Source organism: Sycon ciliatum, chromosome 13, assembly GCF_964019385.1.
Source record: "Sycon ciliatum chromosome 13, ocSycCili1.1, whole genome shotgun sequence".
Taxonomy (NCBI): domain Eukaryota; kingdom Metazoa; phylum Porifera; class Calcarea; order Leucosolenida; family Sycettidae; genus Sycon; species Sycon ciliatum.
This window is the reverse complement of record NC_088655.1, coordinates 26,056,864-26,079,072: the sequence shown is the minus strand read 5'-3', so window position 1 is coordinate 26,079,072 and position 22,209 is coordinate 26,056,864. Positions and strand designations below refer to the sequence as shown.

Genomic DNA, 22,209 nt, shown 5'->3' with positions numbered 1-22,209 from the left:
TCTGTCACACCCTGTAATAAGAAACTGTACTAGTAATCTCTCTAGTATAATATCTATAATCTTTCTAATTTACACTATCTGTTGCATCTTCTTGTGTTGTGTTATTATGCAGGCTGAAGGACATGAAGATTGGCCGCGGTCAAGACTCCTCAACGGTAGACCGCAGCCTCGCCGGAACGTTCACCGACAGTGGCCAGGATCACCAACCAACGGCAACGGACGCTGCTGCTGCTGCGCGTACGTCGTCAGCGTCGGTAATGCTGTCGGACCCGCCATCGTCGCCGCCAGCTCAGTCTGCGGTGGGAACATCGGCGACATCATCGGGGGGAGGTGAGAGCACCACTACTACCGCCGGCTCTGCCGATCGCTACTCCGTGTTCTCCACGGCAACGCAGGCGACTCTGACCGGTGACGTCATGGCAATCACCGCCACCACTGCTCCACAGCAGGTGCCTAGCCACAGGGTGGAACTGCAGGAAATGGCCAGGTAAGGCTGAGCACATCTGTGGACATAGAAATCCAGGGGAATGACCGGTGCTGGCTAAATCCGAAACTGGGGTCGCGAAACCCATCAAGCAGAGACTGTCTCCAATGTACTAGTTTCTGTCTGGTGCTAAAAACTAAGTGAATGTTTTTGTGACATGCGTGCAGCTTACTTTGGCAATGCTTCGCATGTTTGTTCATGCGCAGTGCATTGAATTCACCACCCGGCCATGCCCAGGGAATTGAGGCTTTACAATACCATTCTCTGCTCTGTCATGTGTGTTCTGCTAGATTGAGATTTGACCATTATTTTGTCGCTTTCTCTCTCTCATTGATTGCGTACCTGAAACTGTCTGATTCCATTGGTATGTCGGTCTCTCTGTTGTTCTCCCCCTGCCCCTGCCCACCCCACCTACCCCCACCTCACACGCACACACTGCCTCATCACTCCCTCTGCTACAACAGGTACACGTCCCGCAAGGACACCATAGCCTGCATGATCGCGGTGCCGGCACTGCACGAGGACGAGGATGACCCACTGCTCACCCAGCGCAGCAGCACAATGCCCTCGTTCAGCCGCACGGTTCGCAACCGCACACCGACCCGAGTGCGCTCGCCCATTGCCAAGTCAGGCGCGTCCGCGACAACGACATCGCACGCCGAGGCCACCGGGCAGGAGCTAGCAGCCAGCACAACGTCGTCGTCACGAGCGTCCGCATCTCTCCCGGCCGGACTGCCTTGCACGGCGGCTCTGCAAGGCTTCGGCACCGGTGGCCTGGAGTCGTCCACGGACAGCACTGGAAGCAGCAGTCTGGACGTGACTGGCATAACAACCACTCTTCAGGATGACATCGGCGCCAGCACTGCCCAGCGTGGCGGGGGCCCTGCGACGGCGGGCTACGCCAACACTCCTGAGCTACTGCTGCCGGCGGCAAGCCCCGACGATGATCGCGATGGCGGAGCGGATGATATGCAAGGGAACGGTCACCAGTATAGCACTGAGCAGCAGCAGCAGCCTCGACGGCGGCCCGGCGGACGCAGCATTGAGATCTGGTGCGGGCACGATCACGGCCGCATCGCTGTCCTCGACGGCCTGACGCTGCGCCAGCGCACCGAGGTCGGCATCCCGCTGGCCGAGAAGAGGAACAGGGGTCACATGGCGCACCTGGTCGTCTCCAACCTGTCCTGCAGCACGGTCGCGCGGGTCTCGCGCCTGCAGCACTCGCGTCGCGTCGACGTTAGGTGCTCCTCTTCGGCGGAGAGCTCGCCGGACGTTCAGAAGCGCTTCTCCTGTTCGCTGGGCGACAGTCCGCTGCTGCTGCAGCCACCGTTGTCGGGTGTGTCCCGTCTGAGGGCTTCCTCGGTAGAGAACTCCGAACAACTGCGCAGAGCAGCGACTGTAGCCCGTCGCAGGTGTACGGTCGTTGATGATAGTATGGTGGCCAAGCGTCCCAAGAGCCGCACGCCTGATTCGGGTGCGCGTGAATCTTCAACCGGCTCTGAGCAACGAACTCAAGGTACGTGTGTGTGGGGGGGGGGGGGGGGAGGGGGGTTGTGTGTGTGGGGGGGGGGTGGGGGGGGGGGTGGGGAGAGGGATTACGTGTATGTGTGGGGGTGGGGGGGGGGGGGTGGGGAGAGGGATTACGTGTATGTGTGGGGGTGGGGGGGGGGGGGGGGGTGGGGAGAGGGATTACGTGTATGTGTGTGTGTGTGTATGTGTGTGTATGTGTGTGCGTGTATGTGTGTGTGTGTGGTGTATGTGTGTGTGTGTGTGCATGGATGCTTGCGTGTGTGTGTGTGTGTGTGTGTGTGTGTGTGTGTGTGTGTGTGTGTGTGTGTGTGTGTGTGTGTGTGTGTGTGTGTGTGTGTGTGTGCATGGATGCGTGCGTGCGTTTGTGTGAGCGTCAAAAATGCCCATGCAAAGATCAGCCCGACTACTAACATTGCTATTTCTACACGGAATGATGACATCATTGTGTGTTTGTTCAACGTATAGATGATGTCACGGCTGCCCGTCCTGATTCTGCTGCCTCTCAAGCAAGCAGCCAAGATGATCGTTGCGATGGCGATGTGCCATCGGCAAGTGGTCGGAACTCTTCCACGAGTTCTGCTACTCACAGTACAGGTAAGCCAATGGACAGTAGAGCTTTCGCTACACACAGTGATGTGTATATGGACGTGACGTCATAGAAACCGCTTTGCCACGGGTCAGGGCAACCCTGCGCGTGAGCTCATTTTATATACGTTTGGAGTTTCATGAAGAAGTCAGTTGTTTGTTCCAGGATTCCTTGTGTTGTTGGAGAGTGTGAGTTGGACACGCAGAGGCGAACATAACACACAGTACGGGTAAGCCTATGGACAGTAGAGTTCTGATGGGATTTACCCCCAGGGGCAGCAGGAAAGTGTTCTTTTTGTAATTCTCTACTTCAGAATCACACGCCCAACTCACAAAGGAGAAGAGATAAGAGCGAACAAGTGTACGTTCATGCCTGTTCAGGCGTCAGGTGGAATGTAATTCTCCAAGGAGACCTTTTTTCCGTACAACGATGGCTTTCCTTGGTACACTGTAGTTCTATTGCTGGCAGGCCGCCCTTATTCTCGAGGCTAACATTTATTTTTTTGTACGAAAAACCGTTATGTTCCCGAATATGTGCGAGAAGTGGTGGCGGGGCCAGGCTGCTCTGCCGACCTTCAAGGTCTCGGCGTCTACGCAGACAAAGCGCGCCATAATAGAGTAAAACCATGAGGAGGGGAGGAAGAGGGGAAATGAATAATAGCAAGGAACTATGACAGTGGGTAGATGGTCGTGAGAGAAGCAACTGTGACTGGCACCTGAGCGTTGATGCCAGTTGTATTGTAACTGTTATCATTCTTGCTGTGGTGTCTGTGATGTATGTGAATGCAGATGGAGGCGGCGGTGGCGTTGGCGATGATGAAACCCACATACAACTGGTTCAGACAGTTTGGGGAAGTGTCCGCCATAGTCCTGTTGTGTTTTGCTGGGATGTGAGAACATTGTCGGTGGTGACCAAACTCGACTGCTCGGCTATTATGAAGCTGCCACCGCGACAAGGTGAGAACGGAATGGAAAGAGAGAGAGAGAGAGAGAGAGAGAGAGTGTGTGTGTGTGTATGTGTGTGTGTGTGTGTGTGTGTGTGTGTGTGTGTGTGTGTGTGTGTGTGTGTGTGTGTGTGTGTGTGTGTGTGTGTGTGTGTGTGTGTGTGTGTGTGTGTGTGTGTGTGCGTGTGTGTGTGTCCCATATGGTGCAGTGGTATGTGCAGCGATTTCCAATCGATAGATTGCGGGTTCGATTCCCGACGATTATGGTCACACACGTCTTTCTTCTCTTTCTCAGACTCTTCCTGACTTTTCTTTCATTCTCCTGGGTGGTTACCAACAGCCAGTGCATGCCGGAGTATGTGGTGTGATGTGTGTGCGGGAAAAAAAGAAAAAAAAAAAAAAAAATGAAAAAGACCAAAAAAGGGATTCACTGGCCAGAAAATGTCACTCCAAATAGCTGTATGGTGTAGACCAGGCTGAATAGTGACGGTCAATTCTTCAGCCTTGCAAGCTGTTGAATGGTGTAATCCCAGCACAAGTTGCTATGGCTTCTGCCGTAGCATTGCTATCATCGCCTCCGGCGATGGGCGTCAAAGGTCAAGGTGTATGTGTGTGTGTATGTGCATGCAGGTTGTCGTGTGTTCCGGTGCATGAGTTTGTGTGTATCACAGAACCTTTCTGCTGCAACCTAGTTTTTCTAGGTGTTTGTGCACTGGATGCTTACCTTCCTCGTCCTGTCTTTCCTGTCTTCTTTTGGTACGCACGTGCTACAGCAAACCAAGCCTACGTCTCGTCACTGCTCTGTCACGGGCAAGAGCTGTACATCGGAACACGTGGTGGCCACATACTCATCATGGATCTGTCCAAGGAGGTCTCTCAGCCGCCGTTCCACGCCTACTATCGACACCACCAAGAGCGGGTGAGTTAAGTGAGACAGATAGCAAAAATAATGCTGAGTTGTACAGTTTTCCAAAAATTTCCTTCACATTTATATCTCATAGGAGATGGTCATTTCCAGAAATCAGACCACCTCGAAAATCAGGCAACTTTGCCCAATCCAAAAGGCGGTGGAAAATCCGACGCTCCACTGTATTTACATCATGTGCTGGTCGTGCAAGTTTGCCTCCAGATACGGAAGATTCGTGCATGCACAGTGGGTGCTTGTCTATGATACTACCATAGGTGTTCTTCAAGAACTTACTGTGAGCGCTCGTTCACACCAATGTTTGTTTTTGTGGAGCGCTTGGGTTGCGATGAAGCCGAGACCCTATGGTCGGTCAAGCTGCCCCTGCCTCTCCCCCACTCCTGCCATTCCATAATACATGTACATGATGTAGGTCTCATCGCTGCCTTGCTGCTTTATGCCATTAAATGGTGTGGGTGTTTTGTAAAAAGAAATGTCTTCTCATGATATTGGTGCATGCATCCAGCACACTATGAAGCCGCGACCCAAGGTCGGCAGAGTGCACTAGATCTCACCACCCTTCTGCTCCACGTTTATTTAACAAGATTGGATCGAGCATATGGAGATGCACTTGGAGAAAAGTAAACTACATCCTCTTGTTGTGAGACGTTTCCCGTGCTTGCCTTCTTTCTGTACCACCTGCAGGTGAACATGTTTCTACCCATTCTGCAGCCATGCGACGGTGCAGTGAAGAAACAGGCTCTAGGGGCAGCAAGTCGCCAAGCTAGTAGCTCAAGTGCTGCTGCTGCTCCTCCCGCGGAGAGAGCGAAATCCAGTGATTCGGCAGCAGCTGTGGACGAAGCAGCACCCGCTCAACGGCAGAAGTTGGTGGCCAGTTGCGGAGGTGGCTTTCGCGGCTATGTGGATGATGAGTCGTTGCAACACGTGGCTGTGGATCACGACGGCCATGTTTTGATGTGGGAGACCGAATGGTCGCGCTCTGCTGCGACTGCGGGCGATACTGTTCCACAGAGAGCCCCGTCGGTCTCGAGTTTAGAGACAGCTTGCTAGCCGAGATGCATGGCACGTTGCATGGATTGCGCACGCACCTGCGCCATTCCTGCATGCCTTGAGCTCATCATTGTGAGGTGGTTGAATGGTCACGCCCTGCAGCGACTGCTAATAAAGCGTGATAGTGTTCCACAGAAAGCGCCGTCGGTCCTGAGCTCAGAGACAGCTTGCTAGCAGATGCATGGCATGTTGCATGGATTGCGCATGCACCTGTGCCGTTCCTGTGGGCCTCTCGAGGTGGGTGATTGGTTGCGAAGCACCAACACTGCTGTTTTCGCCGCTCACGCTTATGCGCCACGACCATGTTGGATGCAGCACAACACAGCTCTGGTAACAGGAGCCTGTGTGAGTACACCACCACTGTACAGGAGCAAGTCAAAGTGAAGCGGCTTGGCGATGCGTGCTGCTCTCATACTCGCCCGAAATTTCGCAACACCATAATCATGCAAGTGTGTGGACAAAATCTGCTGCATCATGAAAACACTGTACAACATTTACTCTGAAAACACTGCTGCCATGCAGTGCGACTAGACTTATAATTCTCGCTCCAATGCGCATGAAACTAACACTTGAGCTCTTTACGTACTGTGGCATTTCCTGCTCACCTCATCCATGCAAATGGTGGGAGCGCTCTCCCATACTGCATGCCATGCAGACATATTTTACTTTGGAGTAGTTGAGAAGGCAACTTTCGGCAACACATGATCACATTCGTGACATACATACATGTACATTGTAGTTAGCAGCACGCATGTGCAAAATCATACATTCCATATTCTTCACAGCATAATTCTTTCTTCAGTTGCTATCATATCCCATTGGAAAAGCAAGATACTGGAAATCACAGGTCGCGTAATTCACACTGACACCTTCGCCTGTGGAAGCAGGAGTTTTTGCCAGTGAATGCACAATTTACTACACAGAAAGTAGCAGAAAAGCTGTGTACATGCAATCAGCATAATAATGCGACACTGTACATGCAAGTATAGGCGAATGCAAAAACGCCCCAGAATCGGGCAATTCAGTACACGAGAGTAGAATTCATGCCATCTGCATTTACGGACTACGGGGATGTGATATTCCAAGACTGGTTTGGGAATGTAAAATTTTGAAACAGGGCAACAGCAACAAGGGTGTCTCCTGCTGGAGCCGAATAACCCATTTCAGATAGTGGCGCAGCCGGACTAGACCAAGCAGTGCCGAATGCACGCACCAAAAACAGACTGCTCCCAACACAAAATCAACAGGTTGTAAGTTTTAAAACTCCATTGCAAAACAGAATAGCAAAGATCAATGTGTATGATGGTAGGACGGAGGATTTGCTCAGCCGGACCGATGAGGCCTGAAGATGAAGAAAAGAGAGGCACAAACACTACGATTAAACCAGATCCAAGAGAAAACGAGAATTCTTTTAGAGACCAAGCTTCCATCAGTAGTTATAAAAAAGTTGTCATCAAGAAACCAAGTCTAGCCTGGATTCAGGTGAACTATGCAATAAAACATCACGTGAAGCATAGGCATTGCAACAGATAATTAGAGCAAAAGATCTTACCTTCATGTATGGGTGCACAAGAACGATCCCGACGTTGAACCCCTCTCAGATGCAGCACCACATCTACAAAGACAGATGAAAAGAATACAAGGGAACGTGTTAGAACTAGAAAGAGACAAAGAATGTAAAACTGCATTCGTATTTAGTCCCGTCAGTCCTATCGATTCGTGGGTCATAAGGGAGGGACGCACATCGTCTCACTCCCCTCGAAATTAGCATGGTAGGATCATCATCCGGGATTACCAAAAACCATTGATGCATGCACGCACGCCCACAAATGTATACACTTGTGCAACATAGTACACAAGTCACTTGCACTCCACAAAAGATACGTGAGAGAATCGAACGCAGAACGTACCAGAGTAGTTCCGTTGTTCAGGTGTGGTCACGCTGAAGGCGATCGCCTCTCAAGGCGAGATGAATAATGTCTGCGAAATCTGGGTATACAGAAAATACAAGAAAAACCTCGGATTAGATGAAAGGACAAGATACTGCAACACCTCGAAACTGGCAAAGCATGGCGGATCAGATAGGGGCGAAAATGTCAACATTCTACAACTTTGTTGCAGTATGACAAATTGAAAGACTATAGACACAATCATCATAAGACGCCATATTGCGTGTGCGTGCAGGAACACGAAGTCACACTTTTATTTACAAGAAGCAACAACTAATTTACTTACAATGCTGTAATCGCGAAGAGGGTTACACTGGGGTGATCATTGTAGACGATCGGCTTCTAGAAGCAGGTCATTCGAGCCAACCCAAGCTCAGCAGCAAGTCCTGGACGTGCACAAGAAAAAAAGAAGGAAAATAATTATTGAAGCCCTACAGGGAAAGGTCGCTTTCTCAGGTAATTATACTATAGTGATCCAAGGCATCAGTTCATCAGACCTTGATATGTCAACATGATAAAAGCCAGTCTGACACAAAAGGAAAGTCATCCCATGCCATCGGATTCACATAAAGGCAACATTCTGCAACTAAGGTTGGTTGCAGCAAGACAAAATGAAAAGACTATGATCACAAACAGATAAAGACACCTGAAAGAATAACTTACAGTGCTGTACTTGCGAAGAAGTTCACATGATCATTGGATTCGATTGGCTTCTAGAAGCAAAGTGTAGGCCACTCGAGCCGATCCAAGCCCAGAGAGTCGAAACATTGTTGTCGTTAGAGAGCAAAAGTCCGAGATGGGTCCTGAACGTTCACAAGAAAACAAAAGCAAGAGAAACATATTATTGAAGCTGTGCAGAATAGGCTCACTTTCACAGGTAATCAAAGTACAGTAATCCAAGGCATCAGTTCATCAGACCTTGTATGTCAACATGGTAAAAGCCAGTCAGAGAGATTCCCAAAGGAAAGTCATCCCATGCCATTGGATTCACATAATTTGCAAAAGGCAGCCAGAGGACAAGAATCACAAAAAAAAAACTCACCATGATTAGGAAGGATGGCGCCAGTCACAAGGACAATAAACAGGAAGAGCTTCCATGGCGAGTCGAGACACCAAAGAAGCGAAAGAACGTCCACGGCAAGAAAGACCAACCGCACGAGGAAGGAGAACGAGCCAGGAATGATTCCCAAGTGAAAAGACACGCTTTTGTAGGAGAGAATGCGCCATCTTGAATGAGTTACCAAGGTTCCCAAAGAACGCGATGCCAAGGCGTCGTCTTGGCGGCCGGCATGTGTGCATACCTGCATGTGATTTTTGAAGGACACTTGACTTGTACTTGTACTGTTGTAGATCTACTTTTTTTTTATTTTTAGTGTTTGGATCTGGCATGGCACACATGCACAGCATCATGCACTCACGCATCCACTCTGTAGACCATTGGTAGACATGGTAGAAGACCCAGGGCCGGCCACATGCGCTGCACACTGCACAAGTCAAAACGACGCAAGCTGTCGATTCCCTTGGACCTTGTAAAGTCGCGCTCTCCACACTTGATTTTGTTGTCTTGACCATTCCAGAGGTCGAGGCAGTACAGGGCCTTTCCCTCTTTCCCACCATCGTTTCTAACGTCCGGACGTCCCACGAGAGGGGTTAGCTTGGAATCTCGTTGCAAACATGGTACGTAAGAATGTACCACTTGTCTTATCTGCGGGGTTCAGCAATGCGCTTGAGAACGTCCACTTTCTCTGTCAATAATAATGAAGAGCTTGACTCGACTGTGTTGCCGAACTGAATTCTTGTCGGTCACGCTGTGAAAACACTTTCTACTTTTTAAATTATTGTTGTCCCTTCTTGAAAATTTTGACTACAACTATAGTTTGAGAATTTCGATTTGCTTTTCAAATTATTGTCTTTCCTTGAGAATTTGATGTACAACTAACTACATTGTGAATGTGTGAACTTGTACCCTGGCCTGGGCAATGAGCATTCTGTAATGAAATTTGAATTTGAGAGTCTGGTTGATGCAGACTCAGACCGTCTGTTTCTTTTACACGTGGACTTCCACGCGGCTGCATGTGTGTTGGTCCATGATATAGGATCTGCCTACGTAGCTACCCCGTCCGCTCACATGCGGGTCAACTAAGATAAGGCGAAACTTCAGTATAAAGCTCCCCGGATAAGGACGCGTTCAGGATACTGTACCGATAAAAAGCGACGGAATGTGAAAGTTTCCAAGGTGATTTGATCACGTAGCGTTACTGGCACTTTGCCGGCGGAAACGGTTTACTGCCACGGCTGCTGCGGCGGAAACAGCATTCGAGCAGTAAAACAAGGTCCTCGGGCAGGGAGTAAAGGGAAATACCCTTCTCAGTGCCGCGGTGAGAGCTGCACAAGTAACGGTAGTTCATCAGTAATGTGAATGTCCTTCACGGCTTATCTCCATTCACGGTTTCATGCCGGGGTTCTCGGTGGTCTGAATGCGCCCTATAGCATACAATGGCCCGGGCATGACGTACTATTTTTTAGGACCCTCTGTTGTATACTACTAGTCATGTGACCTCGGATACGCAGACCATGGGCTATGCAGTACAGATTTCTACGGCCCCTGGAGGTGTATGTACGTAATACTGAAGTTTTACTGGAAGTGTAATCGTTTTTCCCGGCGCTTTATCACTCTGATTTCAGAAATTTTAGGTGCTCAATATTTTCGGTATGGGGGCAAAAGGCCAGGTTAGGTGAACAGAAATTTTAGGTGCAGAGAAGCAGTTCCCTATTGGATTATGTCTGCTAGTGTTTTTTCGGTGTATTGAGATGTTAGGTATGAAACAGACGCACCGAAAATAAAAGTACACCGAAAATTTGTAAAATTACAGTATTACCAGATGCAGCTAGGGTTGTTTTATATCTACATTCATACCTCGTTTATCCGGGCAGTCCGGGACCTTGCACTGCCCGTAACTTTGAAATGTCCGTAACTCCGAATCATATACATCTTGATGGGGAAAGTGCACAAGTGTGCACAGAACATGGCATGTGACGTCACTTTTTCCACACAAAGTGACAAAGGAGTAGTAATATTTCCACTGAAACTTGCCCCCAGGGTGCCCGGTAGACCGAAGTGCCCGTAACTTTGGGGTCCGGATAACCGAGGTAATGAGTGTATGTTCTTTTTCTCTCGCCCTGTGTTCCGTTGTCTGTGCGTAGTCTCGGCTGTTGATCCGCGGCGGGACGGTGGTGAACGCCGACCGGAAGTTTGTTGCAGACGTCTACTGTGAAGATGGAATTATCAAGTATGTCGCTGTGTACTGAACTTGTTAGGCTAATTCACAATCAGGATTTGTGAATCCTCTGAAATCTGTCAGCGGCAGATCCAGCGATCTCTTCAGTGGGGTTCCAGTATAGTCAAAACTGAATAGCTGATACAAGTGTACATGGACACGCATATGGTTGCCAGTAGTACCCTTACGAGATTTAGGGGGTTCCGCGGAACCCCTGGAACCCTGCCTGGATCCGCCCCTGTCTGTAAAACCTGCCGAGGCGACCACCTGCTCCAAAGGACTGCTGCAACTATTATCGAGGAATGCTAATTCCACTCAGATGACCTTGAATAAAAAGGCCACCTGGACACCAAGACCACGTTTCGATTGGTGCGGCAAAGCTTTCGAGCGAAAACTCTCATTTCGCTGAAGTCGCTAAAATATCACCGGCGCTAAAATCGGCCGTTTTACGGTCGGCTGGAACTCGTTGCCATCGCCAGACAGACATGAACAATTGATCCAGTACATGGCAAAAGGTCACAATCGCCGAACCACGCCGTGTGTGCTGAAAAAAATTGTGTTGGCTAGCGAACTCAGAAATACAAAAGTAACATGGCCAGGCGGCCTTTGTTCACAAAGTTTAATAGACATCCGCGTGGCATCAATCTCCAAGTTGCAGTTTTCAAGGCAATGATTTCGTCGTGTCAGGATGGCCGAGCGGTCTAAGGCGCCAGACTCAAGGTCTTGTGTACCTTCTGCAGTCAATGCAGATTGGAGCCTTCTGGTCCACGTATGTGGGCGTGGGTTCGAATCCCACTTCTGACATGTTATTTTTTCCATTTTTTATTAGTGAATTCCATTTTTTTATGGCATTGTTGAAAATGCAATTTTTCTGCACCAGGAAGAGGTGCAGACTTGTTTTGTCTTTTCACACACACACGTACGCACGCGTGTGCACACACACACACACACAAACTTGTTTTGTTGAACCGGTGGATTTACTAGCTCTTGGTTCTACTGTGACGTACAGGCAAGTGGCACCGAACATCACCCAGCCGAGCCAATGCGAAGTCGTCGACGCCACCGGCAAACTTGTCATGCCAGGTCAGTGTGCACTGTGCGAATTGATTGACTACCAACAAGTGAAAACTGGGCGCTATTCTAATACTTCCGTTTTTCCATTCTGTTTTCCATCATCGGTGTGGTAACCAACAGTTTGGTGTGCAGGCCGAGAGAGGAAGAAAGAGACAGAGAGAGACAGAGAGAGACAGAGAAAGACAGAGAGAGAGAGAGAGAGAGAGAGAGAGAGAGAGAGAGAGAGAGAGAGAGAGAGAGAGAGAGAGAGAGAGAGAGAGAGAGAGAGAGAGAGAGAGAGAGAGAGAGAGCATTAGCACTTGAAGGCAATACAGTCATTGCGCTCTGTAAGCTAACACCACTTCGATCGGGAGTTCAGTTGTCATCTTGTCGGTCTATCTTTGCGCCCTGTACGCTATGTGCTGTGTGTTCAGGTGGAATCGACACTCACACCCACATGCAGCTGCCGTTCATGGGCACCGTTGCCGTCGACGACTTCTACAGCGGCACCCGGGCTGCCGTGGCCGGAGGCACAACCATGATCAGTAAGCAAGCACACTGTAAACTATAAGCAACTGTTCTCTCAGTCACCGAAGAACTGGGGGTCTTACTTGAGCTAGTGCATCACGCTATGTCGCGGCTTTGCCACTCCGTACAACGCCTCTCAGCTGATGATGTAGTAGCATGCCAGGGCATGCGCTAAGGATTAAAATATGCTCTGACACAATGTCCTGCCAGTTGCAAAAATGGCCGGACATGTCCGGACATGCAACTTTCACATCAAATCACACAATGTTCAGTGTAGAATTAATACCATCGAAATGTTATCACGACGATGCATTTCAGAAGCAGTATGATTTTTGATGGCTGACGTTTTCAGGTTCCTTGAGCCAACGACGAAGGAGTCAGAAAAATTCTTGCTGCTGCGAATTTTTTGAACAAAACGGGAACACATCTTACACTTCAAATTTTCGACAACGCTACGATCTGAGGGACTGCGCTCATAGCTCAGCCAAACAGAAGTAGTTGAAAGCTCCCTATCATACTCGGCGACCCACTTGTCACAAGTGGTCGTCTTGACTCCTCTGGGCTTCTTTCCAAGAGGAGCACCCGCATCAGCGGTGCTTGGCTTTCTCTTGCCAGACGACATCACTAATGACTATGAGACAAAGGATTGAAGTGCCTTTTCTTTTTTGTACTTTGCAAAAAGGTGCGCGGACACTTTGTCCCGATATGTACAAAACATCCGGAAACTGACCGTAAACGGTCGGAAATTGTCCGATGTCCGACCGTTATTTCGCGCCCTGCATGCCCTCTACAGAGATTATCCAGGTGTACAGATCGGGTACTGATTGTCCACACAAAGGCACAGCGGGGGTTTACAGTGTGTTTTCGCAACTCCGAGTTCCTTGCACAGTGCAATCATCAGGCAACTTGCGTGTACTGAGTGTCCATAATAGTTCTCTGGAAGGCGACAATGCAATCACACTTTTTCCTGGTGCGCGCTTGTGGCATTGAAGCCGAGACCTTTGGTCGGTGAAGCCCCTGGTACCTCACCATCACTGCTGCCCAGTGCAGCCCCTACACAGTAGCTGTTTGTTTTTGTCCACGTAATTATTTATTTTAGGAGTTGGGTTTGTGAATAATAGTAAAAAATAAAATAAAATAAAAACTTGAGTAAAGACCAAGCTTCAGGCTCCTCACAAGCAATTTTTTTGAAATTTTTCCGCCAGTACTTTCTATGCGTTCTCCTCGGGTGTTGAATTATAGATGAAAAGGAAATGAGTGAACGCGATGAATTTTACACAGTGCAGATTTCATAGAAACAGTGCGAACAAGGGTGGCCAGGCGAAAAGAAAATGCATTATCACGATGAATTGTAGGCAGTAGAGGCGCAATAGAAACAGAGCAAAGAAGAATAGCTACTAGGCGAAAAGGAAATGAACCAGCACAATGCATCGTGTATCGCAGAAACGTGATAGAAACGGCGCAGAGGAGAGTAGCCGGACACTCTTCTTTGCACTGCTTCTATCACATCTCTGGGGTGTATAAGATCACTGTGCTCGATCATTGTTCTTCTTTGCCTGCATTTCATCAGATGAGGACGCATCGAAAGTACTTGTCAATTGTTGTGAAAATGTTGCTTGAGAGAAGCCTGAAGCTCTTTCCCACTGCAGTGTGCAGTGCATGCAGAATCATGTCGTTTTATCCGGGATTATTTATTTATTTATTTATGTGTACTGTTACTCGTGGGACAAGACTGCTTTGTTTCCGGATTGACGGTGAAGTAGGCCTGCCCGCCCGTTCACAGTTCCCACCACTCCGGTATACACTTTGCCCGTTCACAGTTCCCACCACTCCGGTATACACTTTGCCCGTTCACAGTTCCCACCACTCCGGTATACACTTTGCCCGTTCACAGTTCCCACCACTCCGGTATACACTTTGCCCGTTCACAGTTCCCACCACTCCGGTATACACTTTGCCCGTTCACAGTTCCCACCACTCCGGTATACACTTTGCCCGTTCACAGTTCCCACCACTCCGGTATACACTTTGCCCGTTCACAGTTCCCACCACTCCGGTATACACTTTGCCCGTTCACAGTTCCCACCACTCCGGTATACACTTTGCCCGTTCACAGTTCCCACCACTCCGGTATACACTTTGCCCGTTCACAGTTCCCACCACTCCGGTATACACTTTGCCCGTTCACAGTTCCCACCACTCCGGTATACACTTTGCCCGTTCACAGTTCCCACCACTCCGGTATACACTTTGCCCGTTCACAGTTCCCACCACTCCGGTATACACTTTGCCCGTTCACAGTTCCCACCACTCCGGTATACACTTTGCCCGTTCACAGTTCCCACCACTCCGGTATACACTTTGCCCGTTCACAGTTCCCACCACTCCGGTATACACTTTGCCCGTTCACAGTTCCCACCACTCCGGTATACACTTTGCCCGTTCACAGTTCCCACCACTCCGGTATACACTTTGCCCGTTCACAGTTCCCACCACTCCGGTATACACTTTGCCCGTTCACAGTTCCCACCACTCCGGTATACACTTTGCCCGTTCACAGTTCCCACCACTCCGGTATACACTTTGCCCGTTCACAGTTCCCACCACTCCGGTATACACTTTGCCCGTTCACAGTTCCCACCACTCCGGTATACACTTTGCCCGTTCACAGTTCCCACCACTCCGGTATACACTTTGCCCGTTCACAGTTCCCACCACTCCGGTATACACTTTGCCCGTTCACAGTTCCCACCACTCCGGTATACACTTTGCCCGTTCACAGTTCCCACCACTCCGGTATACACTTTGCCCGTTCACAGTTCCCACCACTCCGGTATACACTTTGCCCGTTCACAGTTCCCACCACTCCGGTATACACTTTGCTACCAACCAAACTGTCTTGTTTCCGCTCTACAGTTCTGCCCTCGTTAGTGGACAACCCCGTGGGTTGGATAACCCCGTGGGTTTCGTCTTATAACCAGTATTATCTACTACTGTATAAGCAGAAATATTCGTCTGGAATTTTATTTCGTCTTTTTCGTCCAAGGAGCTTTTGGACTAAATTAAGTTAAATGCCGGACTAATGTCGATTTGTCCAGCTTTTCAATACACTCTTATGATCCATGGACGAAATTTACAACCGGACAAACTCCCTTTCTTTGGAGTTGGACGAAATTATTGACCGATGAAATTTTCTGCCTGCACGGTATCCGGACGTGAATGTACGCGTTCAGGCGTCAGGGGATTTTTGATCATTGTCTTCTAATGAGATTTGTCTTGTAACCTATGTCGTACTAGCGAGGGTAGACCTGTATCATTTCCTCCGGCTTCAGTTGATCTCAGTCGGTCTCACTGCATGTCTGCTGTGCCATTTCTCTTCTCTCCTTTTTCCCCGTGTGTGTTCTTTCTAGTTGACTTTGTGCTGGGCAGTCGTGGCACATCGCTGCTGGATGCTTACGACCAATGGCGTGGCTGGGCTGATCCCAAGGGTAAGAGACGAGGATGCACTGCCTGTGAAGTGACTTGTAAGATTAGGACTCGCTGTGCAGGACGTTTTGAAATGTGTTGACACATTGGCACGCGCATTGGGTTACCGTATTTCCCCGATTGTAAGGCGCACTCGATTATAAGTCGCACCTCCACTTTGAGGTTTGAACCACATTGTTTCAATACATGCATATAAGTAGGATGTCACTCTCGATTGTAAGTCGCATCCCCTACTTTGCCTTTGAAGTTTAGTGTAAAAATGTGCGACTTATATTCGGGGAAATACGGTATTTGCTGTGCGTAGAGCTGCAGCTGGAGCTGAAGCTTAGTCAACTTAGTAGCTTCTAAGATTAAGATTAGGACTTGCTGTCCAGGACGTGCTGTCAGACATGGTATTCTGACGAGTCGCATGTTTGGCCAGATCACTTAACCTCAACCAGCCGTGTTTTGTTAATGAAGAAGGCACACTGTATGGTGAATGACTGTTAATTGCACCCCCTGTGTGTATTGTACTGGGCTGACTGGGTCATCTTCAGTTCACTGTACCCTTTGTTAGAGGATGTGCTAGGCATAAGTAGATTGATGATGTGCTCTGAAGTTCTGTGTGGTCTTGTGCCCAACTGCCCAATAGCCCGGACAGAAATAGAGGGTGTTGTATAATAACGACTCGTAGACTCGTATTGAATTTGTTCTCTCTCTCTCTCTCTCTCTCTCTCTCTCTCTCTCTCTCTCTCTCTCTCTCTCTCTCTCTCTCTCTCTCTCTCTCTCTCTCTCTCTCTCTTTCTTTCTCTCTCTCTTTCTCTCTCTCTCTCTCTCTCTCTCTCTCTCTCTCTCTCTCTCTCTCTCTCTCTCTCTCTCTCTCTCTCTCTCTCTCTTTCTTTCTCTCTCTCTTTTCTCTCTCTCTCTCTCTCTCTCTCTCTCTCTCTCTCTCTCTCTCTCTCTCTCTCTATCTATCTATCTATCTCTCTCTCTCTCTCTCTCTCTCTCTCTCTCTCTCTCTCTCTCTCTCTCTCTCTCTCTCTCTCTTCCCATGCAGTGGTGTGTGACTACTCATTCCATGTGGGTGTCACGTGGTGGAGTGAACAAGTCGGCAAGGACATGAAGAAACTGGTTGATGAGAAAGGTACGTGGCCGAAGTCCAATGACCTCTTGGCAGCATCGATGCCAGTACTGGACTAGGCTCGGAACGAAATCTTCATTTGAAAGTGTTCCTATTTATGTACATCCGAATGGGAATTGGATATTCGGTCTTTGACCACTTAAGTGGCGGGTCTGATCTACTCGCCTGCCACCGATTTAGGGTTTTTATCTGCGCCTTGATCCTTTTAACGGTTGGCGGCGTTTCTGCAGATTCGGAAAACTCGGTCTAGCCAAGTCTCGCGCGAACTGTGAAAAAAACTGTACATCCAGATTTTATCTGTGTAGGGGATGTGAGCCCACGCCGTCCGGAGAGCGTTCTCACATATGACTGGCTGTTGCAGTAGCATCCGACAAATGGCTGATGCTTGTGGAAAATGTGCTGCGCTTGGGTAGTTGTTCTTACTGCGATACGTTCTAACAATATTGAGATGCCTTTTGTTGGCTCTTCTGCCTGGATTTCATTGACAGATGCGTTAAGCCCATGGATCCTTTCATGAGTGACATGCGAACTGTAACTATTATTATTATTATTACATGCGACGTTGTGTGGTACTACCGACCATGGTTGCCAGAGTGGTGGGGCATGATCGCCTTTTTTCTCTTATCTGTGTGTTGATTGTGTTGGTCGCTGTGTCTTGTGTTATGCTGCTGGCAGGTGTGAACTCATTCAAGATGTTCCTTGCTTACAAGAATGTCTTTCAGCTGGATGATTCGGAGGTAGGGTGTATATGCCATGAAAACGTCTTGTTTGATTGGATTCCATGCACTCTTCGGAATCCATTTGTCCCCCCCCCCCCAAAAAAAACCTTCACACGCACGCATGCACACACGCACACACACACACACACGCACACACACACACACACACGCGCACACACACACGCACACGCGCACACACACACACGTGCGCACATACATGGACTGGGTATTTCTGGTAGAACGTTAACCCAAATCATGTGTTCTTGCTTGTGTACATGTGTGTGTGTGTGTGTGTGTGTGTGTGCGTGCGTTTGCATGCATGTGTGTGCATGCACGCATGCGTGTGTGTGCGTGTGTGTGCATGCATGTGCATGCATGTGCGTGTGTGTGTGTGTGTGTGTGTGTGTGTGTGTGTGTGTGTATCTGCCCACGTATATAATTTTCTGTTGTGTTATCACCCGCTTTACCAGCTGCTAGCTTCATTCAAGGTCTGCGGTGAGATCGGTGCTTTGGCGCAGGTGCATGCCGAGAACGGCGATGTCATTGATGATGTAAGTGGCCTGTCAAACACCACGAGGGGAGAAACCGTCTTTCCCTCTCTGGTGTGCGCATGCATTCATAGTTTGAGAGTCCAAAGGTACTGGTGTGCGTGCGAGCAATATGGTACAGTGTCTAAAACGAATGATCCGTTGACCCCCGAGCGCTGCAGAGGGTGCTCAATGTCAGAGACAGAGCTTAGTACATTCATCAGTTGTCTGATGATTGCCTAGCGACATGAAATTCAGAGTTACAATCAACCTGAACGTCCTCCGCTGAGTCTGCTATGGTACAGCGTCTAGTAAGTACCAGCAGAAAAGGCAATGTCAGTCGTAAATATACACTGTACCCTATTGTCTTGTAAAAGCCTGTCTCGTATAGAAGCCATATTATTCCAGGGTGCGACAGAGCTCTCGGCCATTGAAGAAAATGTCAACGTCTACCTTCACTGATGAGCTATGTATTAGCGAAACAGCTGAGCTGTCTGAAGGAATTATCAATATCGTCTACGGAAGTGTCCTCGCAGTGGTGACGGTGCAGGAGGGTCTAGTCGGCTAAAGAGCGCAGTGTAATGGTGGAGGTGACTCAACATTTTCGTATAGAAGCCTGTTTTGAATAGAAGCCTGATTTTCAAGATACACTGTCGGCACACAAGCCTGGTTTTAGTGTTGACGCACATAGAAATACCTGGTTTGAATAGAAATACCTGGTTTGAATAGAAGCCTAGCCCTGACATCGGCTTCTACAGGAATACGCCCGACTTTAGTATGCGACATTACGGTATAGGGACACAGGGCTGTGCAGTCGCGGAGTCTATCATACTACACAGGGCACCACCTGCTCATGAGGAGCACATTCAATGATTGGCTTTAATAGACAGGATTCACTGTGTCCGGTGCCCGTCTTACACGTGTTGTGTTGTTTGCGGTCTGAGTAGCTGCTCTGCATTTCTACTTTGCTCTCAGCTGGTTGTGGCTGTGCTGCATCTATGCACTGTAGTAATGTACAGTTGTTGAGGTTCTGCCGCATGACTGTAACGACTGATATCAAGAGCACAAAAAAACAAGTGTGCAACTTTGCATATGGGTTCTTCAGTACAAAGGAGTTCATCCTTTGCGACATTCCTTGATGAGTCATGGAAGTCATGATCTGGACTTCTACTGTACGATTGCATCAATATGGTAAAAGACGTAAACGACAGGTTACACTTTCTCGAACAATGCCCCAGTTGTGCCGTCTGGCTGTGTACTCTTGATAATGTGGCTTGAAATGTCTAACGTCTTGCCATCTCTCTCTCTCTCTCTCTCTCTCTCTCTCTCTCTCTCTCTCTCTCTCTCTCTCGCTGTTACAGCAATCTAAGCGTATGATTGAGCTGGGAATCACTGGTCCGGAGGGCCATGCCATGTGTCGTCCAGAGGAGGTGAGTGCAAGTGAATTTGTGTGAATGTGCGTGTTGAGCGTGCATCTACGTCTGGCATGTGTATGTGTGTGTATGGTACATGGTGTGTGTGTGTGTGTGTGTGTGTGTGTGTGTGTGTGTGTGTGTGTGTGTGTGCGTGTGTGTGGGGGATGTTCAAGTTTTGGTTCTTTCTATGTTTTTTTTAGAATAGCTGTGGGGATTCTGTGTTGCATACTTCCACTGCACGTGAAGCTATTTTAGGAAAGGCTGTGCCTGTGTGTGTGTGTGGGGGGGGGGGGGGGTCAATGGTGTGTGTGTGTGTGCGTGCGTGCGTTCATGTATACAAGGAGTGTGAGTGTGTGTGTGTGTCCTTGTGTCTGTGTGTGTACACGTTCGCACGTGTGCACGCCAATTCCTTGACATTGATTCTGTGCCTGTGCGTGTTGGTGTAGGTTGAAGGAGAAGCCACTACTCGTGCTACCGTCCTCGCTCATCAGGTAAGCATGGTGATTCAACATGATCTGTTTCCTTGAGAATTGGATAAACCCGACGATTTTGTTGCTGTCTGCCATTTGCAAACACGGCACTGTGCGCCAGTGAGCAGTCACGGTTGTGTAACTCCAGGAGATTCCCAAGACCTGCCACCACACATTACATGCCTTTTGACTTGCCACTCATCACTCATCACTTGTAACACTGAGTGCATCTTTTTGGAAACTATTCTTTTATCACGTAGCTCAACATCATCAAATCATTATCCACTTGGTTTAATCTATCCGACACGAGCGAACCTGTGAGTGGACCTAGTGGATCCACCGACTTGAACCCGGCAGTGCTTTTATAATACTCATCACTCAACGTTCAGATCAGCCGGTTTTCATAGGCTCCAGCATCCTGGAAAGCCTCGCACTACACGTGTTGCGGCTTGCCATTGCTCGCTCACCGTCCGTACGAGCCACTTTTCGCAGTCTTCAGCATCGTGGAAAGCATGCCACGGGCAGAACAATCCGAACTCGAACTGGTCATCACAGCACCTCGGATGGTTTGCATACCTGGATGCATAAGGCATTCTACCTCTGCTCGGATGGTGCTCGATACCCGGTGAGCAGCGCTTCCCTCGCTATGCCTTCTGTGGAACCTCTACTACAGTCGGACCTCGCTTATCCGGTCCTCTTTTATCCGGATCCCTCACCATCCGGAAGAAAATCGTTGGTTACCGATTTACAGCTTATGCCATGCATACATACAGTATGTGTGTTCGATTATCCAATTCCCTCGCCTATCCGGATATTTTTTGCGGAAAACGGATGTGTGCAGTTGTGGTTGTAGAGTTCGTCATCGCCGCTGTTCTGTGTGCTGTGTGCTGTGTGCTGCTGCAACCCGCCCACCCGCAGGTCAACTGTCCACTGTATGTTGTGCATGTGATGAGCAAGAGTGCTGCGGACGCCGTGCTCGACGCCAGGAAAAAGGGTACGTACTCGTACAGGCATGTGTGAATAATTGAAATGTGTAGGCAGACTAGTGTATACGGGCAAGCTTTCTTCTTTTCAGTGGGGTTGCTGCTGGTGATGGTGCTGCTGCTGGTGGTGTGATGGTGGTGGTGGTGCTGCTGCTGCTGCTGATTCTGGTTCTGTTGCTTATAGTGCTGCGGGCAGTGCTGGTGACTGAGGGTCTGCAGGATAGGAAAAGAAAATCTACGTATAGAGTTGCCTATCGAGCACAGAGTCCAACGCTGGAAGAGGACGGACTAATTTTCGTGGATATTGCTGCCAGTCTTGCTGCCGTAGCTGTTGCCACAGCCACTACTACTGCTGCTGCTGTTGCCACCGAGGCGGCTCCTGCTATTCCAGCTGATCTTGTTTCACGTCAATGCAGACTGGAGACGACTTCATGTACTTGAAGGATCTGTGTGTGTGTGTGTGTGTGTATGTGTTTGGTTGTGTGTGCACACGTGTGTGTATATATGCGCGCGCGCGCGTGTGTGTGTGTGTGTGCGTGTGTGTGTGTATATGTGTGTGCGTGCGTACGTGCGTTGCTTGATCACAGGGCGTATTGTGTTTGGTGAGCCGATCGCAGCCAGCCTGGGCACTGACGGCACACACTACTGCCACCATGACTGGAGCCATGCAGCTGGTAAGCCACTCCTCGTGTGGACTACTACTACTGCATGACGACACCACTCATCACGACCAGACTGATAGCGCAGTGCACAAGCCTGCATGGTGGTGACTTGATGTGTTAGTATCGTGTACCTGTGCATATGTGCAGCAACACGAAGTCGTGCTGTAGATGACGTTTGTGAGAGAATCCACTTGTTTTTACAGGCCACCTGTTTTTAGAGTCTACCTGCCTTCAGAGGTCACGCACACACATGCTTAACACTGACGGTGTTGCCAATAGTGTCAATGGTGTCAATTCTCCTATGCAGCTCACGTCATGGGACCACCGCTGCGACCCGACAAGGGCACACCGGAGTACTTGATGAAGCTGCTGGCCAGGTCAGTGCGTATCCTTCTTATCGTCCTGGCCTTTGTTTTAGAGGTTATGCGAATGATTTCGTCGACTTATTGAAATGGACACAAGTGTACGAGCGTGATTCAGCAGTTTTTTATGCTCAACACG

General features: G+C 49.1%; 2 protein-coding genes, 1 long non-coding RNA gene and 1 other non-coding gene across 5 annotated transcripts in view; 3 read left to right on the top strand and 1 right to left on the bottom strand.

Moving 5' to 3' along the window:
* The window catches only part of LOC135829884 (leucine-rich repeat serine/threonine-protein kinase 1-like), a 65,268-nt gene extending 58,884 nt beyond the window's left edge, over positions 1–6,384 (top strand). For both annotated transcript variants that reach the window (XM_065342268.1, XM_065342267.1), the window contains exons 39-44: positions 113–487; positions 949–2,000; positions 2,480–2,608; positions 3,389–3,556; positions 4,317–4,462; positions 5,153–6,384. In XM_065342268.1, coding sequence (XP_065198340.1) covers positions 113–487; positions 949–2,000; positions 2,480–2,608; positions 3,389–3,556; positions 4,317–4,462; positions 5,153–5,518 — 2,236 coding nt within the window. In that variant the 3' untranslated portion in view covers positions 5,519–6,384. The remainder of the gene's footprint in view (positions 1–112; positions 488–948; positions 2,001–2,479; positions 2,609–3,388; positions 3,557–4,316; positions 4,463–5,152) is intronic.
* A 382-nt stretch (positions 6,385–6,766) lies between these two features.
* Positions 6,767–8,667, bottom strand: LOC135829888 (uncharacterized). The gene is made up of 6 exons (XR_010555943.1): positions 8,510–8,667; positions 8,131–8,270; positions 7,754–7,853; positions 7,429–7,507; positions 7,071–7,133; positions 6,767–6,860 (listed from the first exon to the last, which is right to left on the bottom strand). It is a non-coding gene; the product is annotated as an uncharacterized LOC135829888 (long non-coding RNA).
* Positions 8,668–8,939: 272 nt separating this feature from the next.
* LOC135829887 (dihydropyrimidinase-like) overlaps positions 8,940–22,209 on the top strand; it is a 20,445-nt gene continuing 7,175 nt past the window's right edge. Inside the window, exons 1-13 of the mRNA XM_065342270.1 lie at positions 8,940–9,144; positions 10,672–10,757; positions 11,755–11,828; positions 12,233–12,343; positions 15,737–15,814; positions 16,849–16,935; positions 17,608–17,669; positions 18,122–18,202; positions 19,540–19,608; positions 20,040–20,084; positions 20,982–21,057; positions 21,634–21,720; positions 22,016–22,085. Of these exons, the coding sequence (XP_065198342.1) occupies positions 9,142–9,144; positions 10,672–10,757; positions 11,755–11,828; positions 12,233–12,343; positions 15,737–15,814; positions 16,849–16,935; positions 17,608–17,669; positions 18,122–18,202; positions 19,540–19,608; positions 20,040–20,084; positions 20,982–21,057; positions 21,634–21,720; positions 22,016–22,085 (929 nt within the window). The 5' untranslated portion in view covers positions 8,940–9,141. The remainder of the gene's footprint in view (positions 9,145–10,671; positions 10,758–11,754; positions 11,829–12,232; positions 12,344–15,736; positions 15,815–16,848; positions 16,936–17,607; positions 17,670–18,121; positions 18,203–19,539; positions 19,609–20,039; positions 20,085–20,981; positions 21,058–21,633; positions 21,721–22,015; positions 22,086–22,209) is intronic.
* On the top strand, positions 11,428–11,549 carry Trnal-caa (transfer RNA leucine (anticodon CAA)). The gene is made up of 2 exons: positions 11,428–11,465; positions 11,504–11,549. It is a non-coding gene; the product is annotated as a tRNA-Leu (tRNA).